Raw genomic sequence first — 21,770 nt, 5'->3', positions numbered from 1 at the left:
TTAATTATTGACTTTTAATTATTTTGTAGTTGTGTTCTCTTTTTTATAAAAATTGAGTGGATGCGATTACTTTTATTGGTATGAAGAACGACACCCTTCACAAGCAAATCGTGTAATCTGGGGTTTGTTGAACAAAGTCAAGGCTTCCGAAGTGAAACAAAATCGAGCAAGAAGATACTATATTATTACCGTTATTTCTACTGGTTTGGTGTTGTTGAGCACATGGATATTCAAGCCTAATTGCTGAAATTTTCATGGTGGTGTGTGTATTTGCTACTGATTTGGTATTGTCGAGCACATGGATATTCAAGCGTAACTGTTGGAAAATATCAAAAAGATTTACGCATATGTTGTAAAATTTAGGGCATCTGTTGAAATTATCAAATAGGTTTTTCCACTGTTGCAACAGATTAGACTTAGACTATTAGATTATTCAGAGAAATAACATCGGCGTAATGCAACAGATTACCAACCTATTGCAACAGATAAACTATCTGCTAGAACAGATTAAAAATATTTTACAATAGATTGACAATCTATTGCATTATAAAAAACTCAACTTTCATCAGAAAAAATTATTGCCACTACATGTACATATAATAAAGTGAAGGGTGACTTGAAATTAAAATTTTTTATTTCACAGGCTCTTCTATATACACAGGCTTCAAGCGTCCAGTTAGTACCCCATAAGCCCAGACCTCTTGCAGGTTTGCCACAACTTTGTCTCACAGAAAATTTATTGGCTCGGCCATTTTTGTGTCGGTCAGCAAACATTCGATGTGTGTAAGAGCGTGTGAGCCGCTCGCTTTAGCGGCATCATCTTTTGGAAGGATCATTCCCTTATTTCGACCTTCAAAATCCCATGATTTCTTCATCAACACTTTCTTTGGCAAATAATTCATCAGTTTACTCTCCCTCAACAAGATGGGCAACAACACCATCAGTGGCTCCACGAGGAGAAAAAGATCGAAATCATCGACAAGAGGTACGTTGCAGTCATAAAAATTGATCTTTTCCTCCTCGAGTAGTATCTCAACAGCCTGATAATGCATGTCGCTCACGCTAATGACTGCAAAAATCTTTTTTACCTCGGTCTAGCTCTCGTCGTGTGGATTTGACCTCTCCCCTCCAACATATTTTATCATTTCTTCTTCATCCAAGACCAACGTAGGAACTAGGAAATCAAGTCCGACGCCAAGGGCTAACACCTCCCCATTGAGTTGATCATACCTATCCTTAAGTTTCTTGCAGAAGTCGAGGTCCATTATCCTATCGGCAGCGTCATAAGTTTCCCGGTAGGTTAATTGCCTTTTCCTCATGAAGCAGAGAATTATGTCAACATACTGTAAGATAAAGGTGAGAAGATAAAAACAGGAGGAATAGGAAGGAAAAACTGAATGCTAAACTTAGTTTATCTTGTATCGTTATGTAGAGATACTCCATCTAATTTTGAGTGTTTTTTCTTTCAGGATGGTGAGGAAGGCAAAATCTCCCCATCATTAGCTAAATCGAAAATCAGACATCTGATGTTATTAAACCACCAGACTGCCCTGTTAAGTTTAATAATCCAGAAAATGTTTTTGCTCGAGTTAGTCAACAGATTAAATGATCTCAATCACTTATTTTTGCTGCTGATCAATCTTCTTCGTAGAAGATAAGATATCAACAGAAATGCTTGACACAACAAAAGGTGATATCGATAGATTACTGATTATGTCTTCTCAAGAGTTACTTCTACCAGAAAACTGTTCTGCAGTGAGTGCTGCACTATCCATATATGCTGCAGCACAGGATTTACCAGCCGAGAGAGCGCTTGCCTTGGAAAAACTCAAAAAGAACCTTCCATACAGTTCTTTGACCTTGCGTAGAGCTAAGAAGGACCAAGAGGAGTATTATAAGAAAGATGCCAAGAAAGAAAGTGGTCCTCGTTGATAAACTCACAAAAGATCAAGAGCTCTATACTGAGCTTAATGACCTCAATAACAAAATGATTGAATTGGAAGTGGTGACTTGACTTAGTCAAACAAAAAGTCACGACTGTTCATATCCCTTAATTAAATAAAACTGATGACTTTTCGAATATGTAAATTAAAAAAAAGGAACTAAATACAACATTTTATATTTTTATTGTATTTCGAAAAGAGACAGATTGGTAATCTGTTGCAAAATATATTCCACCTATCAGATAACTTACAACATATGGACAATCTGTTGTAAAATATGGATATATCAATTTGCTTTTCCATCAGCTGTGGCATCTGTTGCACTTGCTAGTTCTGTTTATTCAATTTCATCGAGAGCAATCAATTTTTCTAAACACTTCTTGGCCAAACTCAATTTTTGCTCTTGGATTGCTTCTCTTTTTTTCTTTGCATCCTTCAAGATGGCCTCCAAATTCAATTTTTGCCATCAATCAAGAGCAAAAATTTAATTTGGAGGCCAGCTTGAAGGATGCAAAGAGGAAAAGAGAAGTAATCCAAGAGCAAAAATTAAGTTTGGCTAAGAAGTGTTTAGAAAAATCGATTGCTATCGATGAAATTGAATAAACAGATGACTAGCAAGTGCAACAGATGCCACAACTGATGGAAAAGCAAACTGATATATCCATCTGTTGCAACAGATTGTCAATATGTTATAAGTTATCTGACAGGTGAAATATATTTTGCAACAGATTACCAATCTATCTTTTTCTGAAATACAATAAAAAGATAAATGTTGTATTTAGATCCATTTTTTTTAATTTACATAGTCGAAAAGTCACCAATTTTATTTAATTAAGGGATATGAACAGTCGTGGCTTTTTGTTTGACTAAGTCCAGTCCCTTCCAATTCAATCATTTTATAAATAGGTCCCTCCGGCCTTCTCTCGCTCACTCGTTCATTCTACTATACTTACAATACTAATATGGCTGATCCAGATTTGTACAAAAAAATTCATATCGAGTCCTTGCAGGAACTTCAAAGGCAGTTTGATGAACTCCAGAGGGATTTGGCTGGACTTCGGAGCAAGAATGAGTAGGGCCCAGCTGCTGTCGGATGAAAATTGCCAGGTTGACAATAATAATAGTAATAATAATAGTAGTAGTAGTAATAATAATAATTAGGTTATGTTTTTTCTTTCTTTTAGCGTATGTATTTTCCTTTTTATATCCGATTTACCTATAAGAGATTCGAAAAAATCCATGTATATGTTTGGTTTGGTTTGGTTGACTTTGAATTTTTAATTCTTATTCAATATTTAATTATCATTCTATTTATTCCCTATTCTCAACATGTAGATGGTTGGAGGTAGGGATTGAGCACTTGTGGCAACAGATGATGGTAAAAAGTCATGATGAGAAATTCTTCTAAAAATGGTTCGTTAATAAATAATAAGGAACTAAATAATATTATAATCGTAAAAGAAAGATTATTTAATTTAAAAAATCACAACATTGGATTAATTTAATTAAGATATATGATGATATGATTGTTAAGAAGAAAGTGAATGAATAGTCGTGACTGTGACTTTTGTCTAAATACATTCAACAAACAAAAATAAAAAACGCTGTTGATTCATCAAATTCCTCATCTGTTCCGACCGATGAATCAGTTAGAAGAAAACAAAAAAGCTCCTTAAACATATAGTCGATTTATAGCAACAGATGGTATATCTGTTGAAACAGATGGGTTATCTGATGCAACAGATATACAATCTGTTGCCATAACTCAATTAATAAAAATGGTTATTAAAGAAATGGTTATTGAAAACCAGGTGTATTCGATTTTTAAATTGAGAAAAAGGTTATTTAAATTTAATAAGCTGAAAAGTCATCACTTGTCACAACAATAAAAAATTCACCATCTTGATTAATTAAGTCATTTCTTTTCACAGAAAAGTATAATGAATAAATGATAAACACAATTTAAACCGTAAAAAACTCACCAGAAATATTATTGTTTTTAAATCATTTTTATTAATTTATATAATTAAAAAGTCAAAAAATTTGGATGTCATGAAGATAATTTTTTTTAAAATATATATATATATATATATATATATATATATATATATATTATATTGCAACAGATATATTATCTGATGCAACAAGTTATCTATTTGTTGCAATGGATGATATATCCGTTGTAACAGATGATTTATCTGATGCAACAGATATATAATCTGTTGTCCAACTCAGTGTAAAAAAACGATTCCTGAAAAGAACTAACTATTCTAATAATAATAAAGCTGAAAAATCATGACTTATCACAATATTACTTAATTTAATTAATTCATAACTTTTTACAGTAATTAAGAATATGATTAATAAATGGAGGTGAACAGTTGTGTCTTTAAATCTGCTTTATTAATTTATATAATTAAAAAGTCAGAAAATTTGGATGTCATGAAAATAATTTATTTTTTTTAAAAAATATATATATTACATGTTGCATCAGATATATTATCTGATGGAACAAGTTATCTATTTGTTGCAACGAATGATATATCAGTTGTAATAGATGGTTTATATGATGCAACAGATATATAATTTGTTGTCCAACTTGGTGTAAAAAAATAATTTCTAGAAAGAATTAATTATTTTAATAATAATAAGCTGAAAAATCATGACTTATCACAATATTGCTTAATTTAATTAAATCAATAACTTTATACAGTAATCAAGAATGTTATTAATAAATGGAGGTGAACAGTTGTGCATTTAAATCTGCTTTATTAATTTATATAATTAAAAAGTCAAAAAATTTGGATGTCATGAAGATAATTTATTTTTTAACAAAATACTCCCTCCGTTTCATATTAATTGGCCTCTATTGACTTGGCACACCCATTAAGAAAATATTAATTAGGAGTTTATTTACCAAATTAGTCTTATTAATTATGCTTTGAAAATATATGTTTGAGTAAATACACTTTGTTTAGTCATTTAATGTTAAGGGTAGTATTGAAAGAACATAATAAAATCCTCTTGATCTCATCAAATGGACAACCAAATTGAAACAAATATTTTTAGAAAGATGACCAACTAAAATAAAACGGGGGGAGTATATATATTATAAATTGAACAGATTTATTATCTGATGCAACAGGTTATCTATTTGTTGCAACGGATGATATATCTATTGTAACAGATGATTTATTTGATGCAACAGATATATAATCTATTGTCCAACTCAGTATAAAAAAAATGGTTCATGAAAAGAACTAATTTTTTTAATAATAATAAAGCTGAAAAGTCACGACTTATTACAATATTGCTTAATTTAATTAAGTCATAACTTTTTACAGTAATCAAGAATGTCATTAATAAATGGTGGTGAACTGTTCCTTTAAATCTGCTTTATTAATTTATATAATTAAAAATTCAAAAAATTTGAGTGTCATGAAGATAATTTTTTTTTAAATATATATATATTATATGTTACAACAGATATATTATCTGATGCAACATGTTTTCTATTTGTTGCAACGGATGATATATCTGTTGTAACAGATGATTTATCCGATGCAATAGATATATAATCTTTTGTCCAACTAGTGTAAAAAAAATAGTTCCTGGAAAGAACTAATTATTTTAATAATAATAAAGCTGAAAAATCATGACTTATCACAATATTGTTTAATTTAATTAAGTCATAACTTTTTACAGTAATCAAGAATGTCATTAATAAATTGAGGTAAACAGTTGCGCCTTTAAATCTGCTTTATAAATTTATAAATTTATATAATTAAAAAGTCAGAAAATTTAGATGTCATGAAGATAATTTTTTTTTAAAAGATACATAGATTATATGTTGCAATAGATATATTATCTGATGTAACACGTTATCTATTTGTTGCAACGGATTATATATCTGTTGTCACAGATGAGTAATCTGATGCAACAGATATATAATCTATTGTCCAACTCAGTGTAAAAAACGGTTCCTGGAAAGAACTAATTATTAATAATAATAAAGATGAAAAGTCATGACTTATCATAATATTGCTTAATTTAATTAATTCATAACTTTTTACAATAATCAAGAATGTCATTAATAAATGGAGGTGAACAGTTGCGATTTTTTGCCTAACTCATTCAAGTTCAATCCTCTATAAATAGGTCCCTTACTCAGTCGTTTGTTCTACTACACACTATTTATTCCTTGCTCTTGTTACACCTTCAACTACTTCCTCTTCAAGGACTTTGATAGCTTTTTCCCGTCTCTGGTAAGTTTTTTTCTTGATTTTTGTGTAAATATTTGTTGTATATTACATTACATTCGAATTCTTTCTTTTCTTTACTTTTGTTTTTACGTGTGTTTTGTCAACTTATGTGTTTTCTAGATATGGCTGATCCTGTGTGGGATGTCGCTATTTTACGAGACGCCATGCGGGAACTGTAGAAGGAGGTTCATGACCTGCATTGGGAGTTGGCCGCCATCAGAGTAAGGATGCTGCAGGAATTCCGCAGGCTGAGGAAGGCGTTGCTGCTGCCGGTTGAAGATTGGCCGGCTGACCATACAAATAATAATGATAATAATAATAATTAAGTTTTTTTTTTCTTTTATCTATGTATTTTTTTGTTTTATAAAAAATTATGTTTGATGCACTAGACTTTTTATTTCTTATTTAATTTTCGTGTTGTCTATTTCTATTTCTTAACGAATGACATGTCTACAATTAAGGAATAATTTAATTCCAGTATCAATAGCAAGAACATATGAGTTATCTGTTAGGTTGCGAGAGGAGCTGTATTTTGTTGTTCAAAACATATTAGTAATCTGATAAAACAAATTATTTATCTGTTGAAACAGATTACTAATCTGGTGTAACGGAATACCCATCTATTCGAACCATATTACGGGCACCTAGAACCATAAAAATGAATCCAACATGAGTCTACTGTTACAACAGAACATTTATCTGGTGCCACAAATAATGGATCTATTTAAACAGATTACTCTTATATTGCATTCATGGTCGCGTGCTAGCTATTATTGAAAAAACAACGCACTAGTAGTTACCCAGATGACCAATTCAACTAAAAAGCATAATCTGACTTACCAAAGTCTCCTCTCAAGTAAATTCCAAAGTTGAAAGTGATTTACAAAATAAAATTTGACATAAGAATTTGGTCAAAGAGTAGCAGTTGGGGTAACAACAACAACAACAACAACAACAACAACAACAACAACAACAATAGTCAACAAGAAGAATATGAAGATGATAATGAAGTATACGTTGATGATAATGAATCAGAAGATGATGAATAAAGCAGCAACAACAATGAACAACAAATATCGCGCAGAGAGAGAAAATAACAACGGATGAGGATAGAGAAAAAGGCGTTTTTTTTTCCTTCGTTCCCCGTTATATTAACTAACATTTGGATCAAAGTATAAATTTAAAAACTTGTGGGTTATTTTGAAATTTTCCAAACTTTCTTAATTCATAATTAAGTAATTGCCACCTCTACTCAATTATTAAGACTTATGTTACATACACCTCATTTTAAATCTCTTTTGTTACCTGTGGCCCAAACCCCCCAAGTTCATCCATATTAAATTTTCATATACTTTTTTAATCATATATTTTAAACTTTTTTTTAAAGATTAAAAATGCCATATATTTTACACAAGAAAAAAATAACTATACATCATTTTTATTGTCAATTGTTGATTATGTATAATTCATATATAATTTTTAATGCTATCAACTAAAAGAAAGAAAAAGGAATAAAGCATGATGTTAGTGCATGCATAAAACAACTTCAATCAAAATCAAAATTAAAATATCAAAATAAGAAAGAAAAAAAGTTTGAGAAGTCGTACATTTCTTGTAATCCCATCCAAAATATTACATAAATAAAATTGTACAAGTCTTTTTTATATAAGGTAAAATTTTAATTGATTTAAGCATGTTAAATATTATGATTTCTTACCTAGATCAAATATTGTATCAAATTATTTATGATAGTGCTTCTTTTTCTAAGAAAAATATTTTATTTCTTACCAACTCACTAATTAAAGAATTTGAGGAAAAAAATAAAACAAATTAATAAATAAAATTCTAAATCTAATCAAATTTAGAATACATATAATTTAGGAGCCTTATTTTACCACAAATATAAACATGAAAAGAGTGTCAGCAAGTTATGTGGCATGCAATATAATTAATTTTCGGATGTCTACCGATCGCCTACTTGTTCTTTTCCTTTTTGTGGTCATTAGAATTTTTCTTGACTAAATAATTAATTTAAGAAAAAAACTGAAAAAAATATTTTTTTTATTGCAGAGAGTTTTAGTGAAAGATAAAAAGTTCAAATCACTCTTCACAATTCAATCTCTCTCTATATAAAAGAGAATCAAGACCATGCTGATGTGACATGTCTAAGAAGCCAACATTTGCATTTATTTTTTTTCTCATTTTTTACTCGTTCTTTTGGTGAAAAAATTAAGATAATACACACATTTATTAGAGAAACAGTCTCAATAAATATTTCCTATTACACATGTTATGACAACGGAAGCGGAGGAGTATCAAGAACCTCCCGAGGATGCGAAATTGTCTTTGGGCATTTACCTTATGATATAGATAGTGAAGGGTTGGCTCAACTTTTCCAACAGACTGGTGTTGTTGAGATTGCTGAGTAATAATGGCTCAAGTTTTGAGCTTTTTTTAAAAAAGATAGAAAAATTAGAGCTTTGTTATTTGTGAAACTGAATTTTTTTTTTTTTTAGGTTATTTACAATAGGAAGGCTGATAGGAGTCTTGGATTCGAGTTTGTGACGATGAGCAATGTCGAAGAAGCTGAGCCAATATTGTAAAGCTTCAACTTGCTGGATTCTCAGAATTTTCGATTCTCATAACATATAAGTATGATTTCTTATCAAGTTTACGAGCAAAATAACCTCTACCATAATCTACAGCTCCAATACTTATGAACTTTGCCGAATTTTTAGCAGAAATGATACTTGGAGCAGAACCAATTTGTCTGTGAAATCTTGTGCTGTAAAATGTTACAATTAAAAGTCTTTCCTTTTTGTTGTTAACCATTGCTCTGTTCTTAATGCTACGATAGGCTCCATTTTTCACTATCTGCAGATAAATATACATGTTGGAATATCAGACTCATTAAAACTATTATGCTTGTAGAACTCATCGTAAGTCCAAACATATGTGGAGTCAGTATTGTAAATATACTTCTCATTTAACAGAGTATAGGATATCAAAAGGTATAGACATAATAGTTTGATGCGCAAAACCAGCACCAGATCTGATAACACAAAAGTGAAAAAATGTAGTCTAACAAGGTTTTATGCTCTTTTACGCGCGCTGTAGCAAGAAATAATGTATTCTGTTGTATATAGTCCTCGTAAATTTCAGTATTGACATTGACAGCATAAATAATACTTACACTGCAATCACTTCAAAGAAATTACTTGTTATTTTGCTCGAATTCTTCAAACATGCCACTGGATGCGTGCATTTTTTTCTTTTGGAAGATCAGTGCGCGGTAACATCTTATGCAGAGTTCGAGCAACATATATTACATTATGAGTTGATAACTGGATAAAAATGATAACTGACATGATAATTAAGATTCTTTTTGAAAGGATAGGCCAACATAACATCTTAATTATTTACCTCCAAGATATCACCTATGTTGATAATGAAGGCATGAGGAAGAGGACTAATAGGAATCCACACACCATCTTTTTTTATTTGAAGTCCTTCCATTTGGTTGAGTTGAAGGAGAGTTGTGAGGGCAACGACATCTGAATGAGGTGTGAGTCTTTTCACTTTATCTAGTTGTGGACATGGTGGGTAGTAATTCATCCTCGTTGAATGTCTTCCTTCTCCAAACATTTCCCTAATGTATTCTTCATCCATATTCAATGTTTTTGCTAGAAAATCAATAATCTCCAAAGCCAATATTTTCAGTTCAGCTGCATATAGTTCCACTATTTCTCTGTTTTAATACAACATCTAATTAGCCAATATCTTGCATATTAGTTAGCATGAGGCAACCGTACCACATATCTCAAGTTTAACTCAGATTTAAATTATGTATACTGAAAATAATATAAATAACTTTTAACTCTCAGATCAGTATATTTTAACCTACGTTAGTTTCCAAAACTATTACTACATTCATGTCAAATTTGTAGGCGTTGTTGTTTGATCCGTTCTGTGCTAGCTGCCTACTATTGTTATTAGTTTGTTGTTTCTATACTGCTATTACTTTCTTTATTGGGAATGCTTTGGACTGTCTACTTGAGCTGAGGGTCTGTCGGAAACAACCTCTCTACATCCGAGCTAGAAGAGGTAAGGTCTGCGTACACTCTACCCTCCACATACTACACTTTGTGGGACTACACTGGGATGTAGTTGTTAGTGACTTAGTGTTGTTGCTGAAAATAAGAACCCTCTCCCTATTTTACCTGACAAGTAGTGCTACTAATAATCTTTGAAGGTTAATTCTGCATTTGTAAATTCAATGGAGGTTCAAGAGTCTTTTTTATGCTAAATTATTTTGATTCTCTAATATCATGATGTGAGTAAATGCTCTTTTAGATTCTTAAATTATTTATAATATTGCACTTAAATATCCAGGGTAAAGGTTAAGGAAACAAGTACCTTCATTAACAGTGGATTCAAGGTTCACGGGAGGAGTTATTTCAAGTGTCTCAACAGCAAATACATCAGTGATCTCTCAAACTGATGAAGTCGGGTTTGAATCCCAGTTGATTCAGTTCCTCCTATCAAGATCATGTACTTAACTACCTTAGGATTTGGTATCCACTGATTGTTGATGACTCCCCAAGAAGACATAGATCAATGTGAGGGTTCTAGGTCGTATTTGATGAGGGTGTGAAAGTCAAGTAGCATATTCCCCATTCTTTGGCAACTCTCAGGTAAACAAACAGAAGAACTTGGAGATTTCAGAATAACACTTCTCTTTGTAAATGAATTAGTCTGAAGCAATACAACATTGTCACTTTGCACTCCAATCGAGCTTTATTATTTGTGGAATTGAATTTTTTTTTATTGGTTATTTACAATAGGGAGACTGATAGGAGTCGTGGATTTGGGTTTGTGATGATGAGCACTGTCGAAGAAGCTGAGAAAGTTGTAGTGTTGTACAACCATTATGTGAAGTTAGCCGTGTGGAAGATCCTATGCATAGAGCTGTAGAATGTTTTCACCAAGAAAAGCTATCCCCAAGGTAATTTTGTATTGAGAAGTGCATAAAAATTTTCTTGAATTGAGTTTTATGATTAGTATGTCCTTGTAGATAGCGCTATTGTTGTTCTTTCTTTGCTTTTTGGTTGATTATCATCATCCCTTACCCCCCTCCCCCCTTAAAAAAAGTGACAAATTAATTTGAATAATGAAGGAAGTCCCAATTTTATCGACTTGCAAAGTGCCACTTCACCTTCAGGAGCTCAGTGTTCCTTCTCCAAAGGTGAGGAATATCCTATTCGTAGAGCTTTGGAATGTTTTCACCAAGAAAGGCTATCCCTAATCTCAGGTAATTATGCATTTTATCTGAGAAGTACATCAAGTTTTCTTGATTTGACTTCTATGGTTAGTATGTCTTTGGTATATGTCAGTATAATTGTTCTTTCTTGGTCTCTTTGATGATTACCATCATCCCTGACCCCCCCTTCCAAATAAAGTGACAAATTGATTTGAATAATGAAGGGAATCCCAATTTTATCAACTTGCAAAGTGCCACTTCAACTTCAGGAGTTCAGCGTTCTTTCTCCAAAATTGAGAAAGATCCTATTCGTAGAGCTTTAGAAAGTTTTCACCAAGAACAGCTATGCGCAAGCTCAGATAATTATGTATTTTATCTGAGAAGTGCATTAAAATTTTCTTGAATTGACTTATATGGTTAGTATGTCTTGAAGATGTCATTATAGTTGGTTTTTCTTGTCCTCTTGATTGATTATCATCATCCCTAACCCACCCAAACCCCAACCTTTTAAAAAAAGTAACAAATTGATCGTCGTTTCCTTTTCAAGGAGTGTAGAGGAAGTTTGTTGCCCATTTTCTTTATTTTGTTGTACTCCTATCTTGCTGGTTTAGTTGTGTGTTTCTTGAATACAATTCACATTGAGAGGGTTGTCTCTATTCAGAAAAAGCAGTATTACCATATTACAAAGTCGGGTTATGGACATGTTATCCTATGGTCTATTCTAAGTGGTTATGAATTGCTTCTATATTGCTATGTGAATGTATAATGTTCTCATCAGTGTGCTTTTTCTCTTGGATTTTTTTTATTTTACATCTATAACTTTAAAATATTTAAGTTACCATACTAAAAGCTGGTTATTTGCTTGAAGAAGTAGGCAGTTGTTGTTTTCATATTTTATACTGAAGAGTTGATATACATGTTGTATCAGTCACATTCTAGGCACAAGTTTCAATAGGAGACTTATTATGTGAGAGAATTACTAAGGTGCTCTTATAACTACAAAGAGATAGGGGTTGGATAGTTGAAGTAACAACCTTGGGAACCAGGTTCAAATTCAAATAAAGGCGACACTTGGTGAATTCTTCCTATAGGCCTAAGTCTTGGTAGATAGAGTTCCCAGTATGAAAGCTCTAATATTAATAGTATTCCGAAAGAGAAAGAGATGTTTATGAACCAGATGAAAATTAAGAATTTATTGGAGTTTGATTAGAGTGATAATATACAGCTCATCTATATCTTCTTATATATTGATTTGCCGTTTCAACATTTCAACGAGATAAATGATTACAAATTATTTTTTGACAATTGTAGGAATATGTTGTTACTATGAGGAGAAAAATTACAGAGATAGTGAACTATTTTAGATGGTACTACATTTCGAGTTGTGCTGTATGTCTTTTGAGGGAGATGGCTAATAACTGACCTCTGAAATGATCATCATAGTTGCACCATGTACACACATTGGGTAAAATACCGTAACTTATACTGTAACTTTACTGAAATGATCGTCATAATATCTGTCTCTTTTTGTGATTTACACAATATCTTTAACTTTTGTTGACAAGAATGGAGAAGGAAACTATATCAAGGTCCCTGTTGGAATATCCATGTTGGAAGATGCACATGAAAATGACATTAAATTTGAAGGTCAGCTTTGTTGAGGCATATCCACTTGACAAATCTTATCATCCTCAACTACTTAAGTTCACTGATAATTTATAAATGATAAGTCAACTTAGTAAATCATGGTGTTACTTTTTGTCGGTTAGGAAGTATTTAGTGGATGTGTTAGAACTATGATCTAAAATTATCTTGCACAAATAAATTAAAACAACCATGGTAACTTAATGAGGGCCTATTGAGAAACCAACAATCCAGAGAATTACATTCTATTAGTGGCTTGTTTGAGGGAATTCTGCTTCTTCTAAAAAATGTTTCTGTTAAAATCAAGAACCCAAGTTTTTGGTTTCTTCACTCTCTTCTTCTTCACCTTAACCCTCCTCATCCTCCTCATTTTCTTCTCTATCTCCAACACCTCTCTGTCTGTCATCACTACTAAGATTCTTGCTTCTCGTCTTCATTTTGACTAATTTTTTTCTTCCATTCATTCTCACAGAACTAGCAGTACGATTTTAGCACCCATAAAATTCCCAAGAAAATCTTGGATTTATGTTGCTATTAAAGAGGACACTTCTTCTCCTTGTGATATTTTTTATGGTGAGTGGATAGAGGACAATGATCTTCAATCACTTTATAAACTTGGTTCTTGTTCATTTGTTGATAATACTTTCACCTGTTTCAAGAATGGACGTCATGAAACAGATTATCTCAGGCTTAGATGGAACCCACATAGTTGTTATATCCCAGAGTTTGATAAGTTGAAAATGCTGAAGATGCTAAAGGGGAAAAGACTAGTTTTTGTGGGAGATTCATTGAACAGGAACATTTGGGAATCTCTGGTTTGTGCCTTCAGAAACTCACTCAATGACAAAAACAAAGTGAATGAAGTTTCTGGATGCTATGAGTTCAGATGTCAAGGATTTTATTCCTTCAAATTTAATGATTTCAAATGCTCAATTGACTTCATAAAATCGCCACTCTTAGTTCAAGAATGGAAGTTCTCGGATAAAGCTGGAGCACGCCGCGAAACTCTACGACTGGAATAATCCATAGCTCTCTTACTAAGTACCATGATGATGACGTTATCATCTTCAACACTGGTTATTAGTGGACTCACCAGAAAACTCACAAAGTGAATAACTACTTTCAAGAAGAGAATCATATGTACGACAAATTGGAAGTACAGATGCATATATTAAGGCATTAAAGACACGGGCACATTCGGTTGATACTACTATCAATAGCAGTAAAACTAGGGTGTTTTTTAGGGGATACTCAGCTTCTTATTTCAAAGGTAGTCAATGGAGCTTAGGAGAAAACTGTGATGGAAAGACAACTGATAAAAAATGAGTCTCAATTGGGACCATATCCATGGATGATGAGAGTTCTTGAATCAGTAATATCAGAAATTAAAGCACCACTTGTTTATCTCAACATTACGAAGATGACAGACTATAGAAAAGAAGGCCACCCTTCAATATTCACAAAAGCAAAATCAAAGAGGAGGCCTGGGATGTTCCAAGACTGCAGCCATTGGTGCCACCTTGGTGTACCAGATTTTTGGAAACAGCTACTTTATGCAACTTTGCTTGAATCACAACAAAAGTTTTCCCATCCCAAATAAGCCATCACTCTCTTTAGCCTTTCCCTAAGGTCTTGTAATGTGTAAATATGATCGAATGCATATTTTTTTAAAAAACATCATCTTGCACTCGTATTTATCCAAAAACTTCTTGAAAAAGCTGGGAAATATATTTGCCTATATATTTGAGCATAATGTGTTGTAATTCCCAAAATTATTTCAAATTTTGTGATATGGTTGAGCTTAAAGAGTTTCAGAAGGAGCATCAGGAGCATTGTGAGCTCGTCATCTTCATACTAGAGATACTATTAAAGTCCTGATGGTGATGGTAACAGAGGAAGTTTGTAATGCATCTTTAAGGTTTTCTGGACAGACAATGGTTGCGGATTGAACATGGCATGATTTTATTGACGATGACTATATATGTCTTTTCTATTTTTATTATTTTTTTATCTACTACTTATATACTATATAGAAGCATGAAGTATTAGGATGACCACAACATAAATAAATCTAAAGAAAATATAAAATTGATTGAAGAAAATAATTAAATTTTTATCACTGCGCGAAGCGTGATCAATTTTCCTAGTATAATAATAAAAGAGAAACAGGAGACAGCTGATGTGTCATGCTTCTTTGGCCAAAATTTCTATTTATATTTTTTCTCAGTTTTTTGACATTTTTCTCTCAATTCACTCTATTTATTAAATAAAATAATGTATGTTCCATCTCTCCATTCATTTGCCATATTAATATCACTTAAATATTTTTTCTCAGTTTTTTGACATTTTTCTCTCAATTCACTCTATTTATTAAATAAAACAATGTATGTTCCATCTCTCCATTCATTTGCCATATTAATATCACTTGCTATAAGAAGTTATTTCACATTCCCTAACTCACATTCCCTAACAATTTTATTCGTAATAGTTTCTTCACTTGCGTAATTTTAATTATATTTCTTCACTTGCGTAATTTTAATTATATTTAATGAGTATTAATTCCTCATAATTGTGTCAATATTTAATTCTTATGCCTCTTAAACTTTTTTCGATGGACTATATATAAATTGGAGGTGAATCTTGTGCATACGCTAATTTACATATTCTAACATTCTTTTTTGTTTTGATGAAATAGGTTTTTGGTAACGAAGAGTTGAATTTGTTCGTCCCATCATGTGATGAGGTAATTTTCAAGACTGTATATGACTTCATGTATACCGATTAAGAAGAAACTTTTTTGTTAGTGAACTTTGAAATTGGTCATTGTTACAAGTCTTTTCTTATAAATCAGACAGTGTATGTTCTTTCATAACATTTTTGTATTTACTTTATCCCAATTGTTTAAAGTTATTTGTTCACTATATTAATATGAAAAGAATTGCTATGATATCTTCTTTATAATGTTCGAATATTTAAAGGATAATTTCAGAGATTTCTCCTCATATTTGGCTTCGGCTTTGTAACAATAATCTTTCTCGTGGAATATGATATTACAGCTAACCTCTTTTAGCTTATTTATTTGTGACAATTCTTTTGATATACTCATTTTTATTTTTTAAAAAAACTATATATTTAACCTTTCTAATATACCTTTTTTTGGTTGATAAATTTTCAAATATCTTTGCGGAATAATTTCCTTTAGTAGAATAAATAATGGCATTGAAGTGTGATTATACAATCTGTAAAAATGCTTATTGGAATTTAAAGCAACGACAGAAGAAGAAACAAATGCTTATTATGTTTTCTGTTTCATAATCTCCTCCCACACTGTGATAATATGTAAATTCGACGGGAACATTACAATTAATTGGAAACCCGCATTGCTTAATCAAAACTCATCTTTACTACATGCTGCATAAACCAAAATAGCTGGATAGGCCTCCAAACATATTTAATTTCTTTGAAATAGATCCTGATCCATGTAGCAGCTTTTAATTCTGAAGAAATTCTTTAAGAAAGTGTCACTACGGAATTTTATTAAACAAAAGAGAGCATTCAAAAAGACAAATTAGTTATATCATTTTCTTAAACTTATTATAGTAATATTTATGTAAAAAGAATCGCAAGATTGCAAAAACATACTAAAATATGTCGATGGATATTGTCACAAAAGAGTGATTCAAATCCTAATCCTACTTAAGGATAAATAAAGCGGTACAAAAATTCACTTTATATTCTCATGTGTATGTGTTAAAGGAATATTCTTTAAAAAAAATCAACTATTAAGAAAAGATTATTTCCTTCCTATATCTAATTAACTATAAGTATTCTTTTATGACCACGCGAAGGGCGATTGAATTCCCAAGTTTAATATATCGTCGATAGACTATGTGTATTTGAAATTTCTAATCACAAACATTTACTTTTAAAAGAACCATTGAGGTATGTTATTTCTTAATGTGGCTTAGAATAGTTTGATATCTTATTTATATGTTATGATTTGCTCATTTCATAAGACTGTGTAAAAATTAAGAAAATTTTGATGATTTTAACTACTTGTGAAACTTTTATATTTATCAGAAAATACAATTTAAGAAACTCAAATAACACCTCTAGACAAAACTTCAACTTCAAATTATATTTCCATTAGTAAGAAATATATTTTTAATCAAATTTATTTGACATATTTTCCTTTTTAATCCATCCAAAAGAATGTCACATTTTCATCATTGAAAAAAATTTAACTTTAAAAATTCCTTTCTAAGCTTAGAGGTTGTTTGGTAGGATGCATTTGAAAAATAAGAAAAAGAGTTAAAATGCCTTTAATCATCCATGAATGATTTAAAATGCCTTCATTCCACCTATTAGATCAAAAATACCCTCAACATTTTTTTAATATAAAAATGCTCTTAGTTAACAACGGAATGCCGTGACAAATGATGGATGAATCATTTCATTAGATAAATGATTTCATCTTATTGGTCCACCTAAATTTTTAAGCCAGCACAAAGCCTCAAACCACCCGACCCACCTCCGATACAAAACCGAAACTGCATGACGGTTACTATCCGTGGATTACACTCGAACGGGAATCTGTACCAAAAGAATACAAAAGTAGGTGTGAGTGTGGTCCACTGTACTCAGTGGACATCATAGTCCGACCAAACAAAGTAGATAACTAAATACGTAACAAAAAACTATGAGTAATGCTTCTACCTACAGATGAAAAAGTTTTCAATGATGACTCAAGTCGTACAGCTCCTAACATGTAACGATCTAAAAAATTAATGAATTATGTGAAATTTATGATTTTGTGTGATTTAACTATTTTGTACCTCTATGTAGTTGCATTATGGTATTTTTGAGGTATGAGAGTGATTGTCATATTTTTCAATGCATTTTGATATCATTTATGTGATATGTGATTTTGGATAGCTTCGAGAGCCTTATTTTAGATTTATGAGGATATCTTTAGATCCGTACGATAGATGGCCAAACGGACTGCACCAACAGCTCTAAAATATTGATTTTAGGCTAGGTATATCTTTGGTTCGGGTCCCAGTGCGCCCAAGCTCATTTCGACCTATTGATCGGAAAGTTGAAAAATTACAAATATGGGTGTGGGACCCACATTTAATCGAAACAACCTCGGATGGAAAATTCGGCTTCGCCAGCAGATCTGAAATATCGATTTTAGGGTGTTAGTATATTTGACAAAATTTTACGGCTTTTAGATCTCATTTCGACCTTCAATTTGAAAAATTGTGATTTCGAATTTCGGGGGTCAACTTTGTGAAAAGATATTTTTTTGAAAATCTGATATCACCATCGCGTCCGAAAAGTTGAATTTAGTATGGTTGCATAGTTCGTTTGCATATATCGGACTATGAACAAATCTCGGACACCTTGTCGAAGTTACTAGGACTTAAAAAAAAACTGTTGGTGCAGATTTTCTGCTATATATATAGCAGATTTTTCCCTTTTTGGAGTATTTTGCTCATTTTTCATCTTTTCTCTTGAGAGTTAAACCCCAAAATAGTTGGGAGCTTAAAAGTGAAGCTTGAAAAGCTAGATTAACACCTATTTCTTAATTTTATCATGGATTTAATGTAAGAATTCACCCCTTTCTTAGTAATTTCTTGATTAATTTCTCAAAATCTCAAAAATCTTAGGGCATGATTTAAAACCCAAATTTCACTCCTTTTCACTTGAATAATATTTTTATCTTATAATTACTAGTTATTCATCAATTTAGCCTTCAAAACAATTCCGATTCTTGATTTTAACCCGAATTTCAAAGATTTTACCCAATAAAGCTTAAAAATGTTTTTCCTTCGATTTGAACCTCATTTTTTACTCGATTTAACTTGGGTTTTCAGCTGTAGGTTCCTAAAAATATGGGGAACATGTTTTTGAAGTAAATTTCCGATTTTGCCTTTCTTTTTTGGAAATTCATTTCGGGGGCCCGTTTTGACCACAAAACAAAGGTAGTCAATATGGGTGTCGTCGGTTTTATTTTGACGCTAGATTTCATATTTGATGTTTTTAGTGGAATTCGAGATTGTTCATAAAAAGTAAGATCGTGGGTTCGAGGTGTAGCGGACTTGTTTTGACGCATATATTTCATATTTCGTGTTTTTAGTGGAGTTCAAGATTGTTCGTGAAATATAAGATCGTGGGTTCGAAGTGTAGCGGACCGGTTTAAGCTTTTGAAGTAGGTTATGGCTCAACTCTTTCAGACTGGGCTGGGTAGTAAATGATGATACAAAAATGCATGTTAAGGGTGAGAACTAATCATGAAAAATGACTATTTATGTGTTGTGCCCGTGTGGGAACCTATACGTGATGTAATTATCAAAATTGAGTTATTATGTGATATATGTGACCATATGGGGTCCTATGTGATATTAATAGCCTTGAATACATGTGAATAATTGTATTGTATTATTAAGATGTTTAATATGGTACCATTGGTGCATTGTGATTATATTCATACTCTATTTGACATATGAGACATGTAGAAATTCATGGATGGAACTGAAATAATGAGTGAATATTAGCTCACATGGTTGTTGAAATATATCATTGTGGTTGGTTGTGAAAATACTCATTGTGATTGGTTGTGAGCATTACACCCTCATAACATATTCATTCATGAAACATTGGTACCGCCATGGCAATATCTAAGAAACACTAACAACACTTTTTAAAACCCTCCCTAAGGGATATGCCGAGGAGGAGATATTGTAACACCTTTTAAAACCCTTTTCGAGGGATGAGCCAGAAAGGAGATATGCGATATGTGGATTGTATACGGGTTGACGAATCCTGCATGGGTTCTACGTCGGGAAGCTTTAGCTCTATAGGTGTATAGGGGATTGTGTGACGATCCCAGAGGTTGTACGTCGACCTCATGCATTATCATCATTATCATACATTGCACTTATGTTATTGTGTTGTATTTCCATATTGACTTGTCATCTATGTAATTGTCTTATCTTCTTTTACTTATATTTGATGATCTTGTATATTTGCATGTTCCCCCTTTTTCTACTTATATGTGATATAATACATACTCGTGCTCTATCTTGGTGTGTATGTGATGTATTAGAATTGTTAGTGCAAGCAGTGTGCGCTACCATTGTGGAATTTTTTTTGATTGCAGGTGACGTGTCCTTAGTGTATATGTTGTATGCTTTATTTACTACTTTGCTTGGTCGGCCTATGATACTTACTGAGTACAAGTGAACCGTACTCATTCCTACTGCGCCCTTTCGATGCAGGTCCTAGCTCAAGTACGCAGTAGCTTACTTAACTCAAGTTATTATTAGAGCTTCCAGGGTAGTGGTTGGACATTCATGCGTCCAAAGTTCACCTCTATCTTCCTCCAGTAGTTATGTCTTTATTAGTATTTGGTGAAAAATATTATTCCTTTGTGGTTATTTTTCTGATGTAATTGACTCTTGGATTATATTAGTAGTTCTTACACTATTGACACCTAGTTTTGGGCATGATTGGTATTTTGGATAAGTTATTTCTGCATTGTTATGATTACTTATATGGTTAGACTTTGTTCTAGAAGCCTTATCTTGGGATATTTCTGTCTTTTCCTCTTTTCGATCAGTTTGGGTGATCTTTTCAGGTGTGACACGATAAGTGCCATCATGACTCTCATTTTTAGGTCGTGACAAATTGGTATTAGAGCAGTCAGGTTTTATTGGTCTCAATAATGTAAGAATGAGATGTCTAATAGAGTCTCGCGGATCGATACATAGATGTCCGTATCTATCTTTAAGAGGCTATAGGATGTCTTTAGGAAACCTCTTTCATTTTATTCCTTATCTTGCAAAATTTTTTCATACCTTGTATTCTGAGTTGAGTTTCACTCTTTTTACGCGAATAGTGTGGCTTATACTACATATCAATTGAGAGATATTGTGAGAGATTGGTGGATATCATTTGTCGATTGTAGGCTTGTAGATGCTCCTGAGTTTTCGTGGGATCAGTTTGTCGATGCCTTTCTAGAGAGATTTGTGCCTTACAGTTTGAGGGATCGGATGCGGAATGAGTTTGATCATTTAGAGTAGCGCTCCATGACATTTGCTGAGTATGAGGCACGCTTCCATGCCTTGTCCAGATATTCCTTTTGACAGTATTTCCACTGAGTCTGAGAAGATTTAGAAGTTTGTGAAGGGTTAAGATGTCTCCCTTCAATTTACTATGTCTCAGATGGTTGTGATTGGGGCTCCTTTTACGAGTATTGTAGATCATGCTAAGATGACAAAGAGTATTATTAGTACATCTCAGGGAGCCGCCAAGAAGGCACGATATTTTAGTGCATCTCAGGGAGGCGCCAAGAAGCCGCAATATTTTAGTGCATCTCAGGGAGGCACCAAGAAGGCGTAAAATTTTAGTGATTTTAGGAGTCAGACCTCTCGAGGAAGAGATTTTAAAGGTTCTCATGGATACCATAGTAGGCTAATGCAGGTGACTTTATAGAGCTCAGGTGGTGGATCTTCTAGTTCAGCAGTTCAGGGTGGCCGTTTGTGCCCAGTTGTATAGTCTCTTGTTGAGACTAGTCATAGAGGTTGCTATGTGTGATGATATTGGTCATTTGGCCAAGGATTGTTTTCACTGTGTATTTAGAGCTACTCTTATTTC

At 32.4% G+C, this 21,770-nt stretch overlaps 1 protein-coding gene and 1 pseudogene across 1 annotated transcript; one reads left to right on the top strand and one right to left on the bottom strand.

The window, feature by feature from the left end:
• Window positions 1–8,812: 8,812 nt before the first annotated feature.
• On the bottom strand, window positions 8,813–10,816 carry LOC107876566 (protein SRG1-like). Its single transcript, XM_016723459.1, has 3 exons — window positions 10,686–10,816; window positions 9,629–9,953; window positions 8,813–9,079 (listed from the first exon to the last, which is right to left on the bottom strand). Exons 1-3 carry the CDS (start codon window positions 10,814–10,816, stop codon window positions 8,813–8,815), a joined length of 723 nt encoding a protein of 240 aa, XP_016578945.1.
• Window positions 10,817–13,396: 2,580 nt separating this feature from the next.
• On the top strand, window positions 13,397–14,709 carry LOC107876567 (annotated as a pseudogene).
• Window positions 14,710–21,770: the final 7,061 nt, after the last annotated feature.

Source organism: Capsicum annuum, chromosome 7, assembly GCF_002878395.1.
Source record: "Capsicum annuum cultivar UCD-10X-F1 chromosome 7, UCD10Xv1.1, whole genome shotgun sequence".
Taxonomy (NCBI): Eukaryota; Viridiplantae; Streptophyta; class Magnoliopsida; order Solanales; family Solanaceae; genus Capsicum; species Capsicum annuum.
Note: the sequence above shows the minus strand (reverse complement) of the source record. Positions and strands in the feature narration are given on the sequence as shown.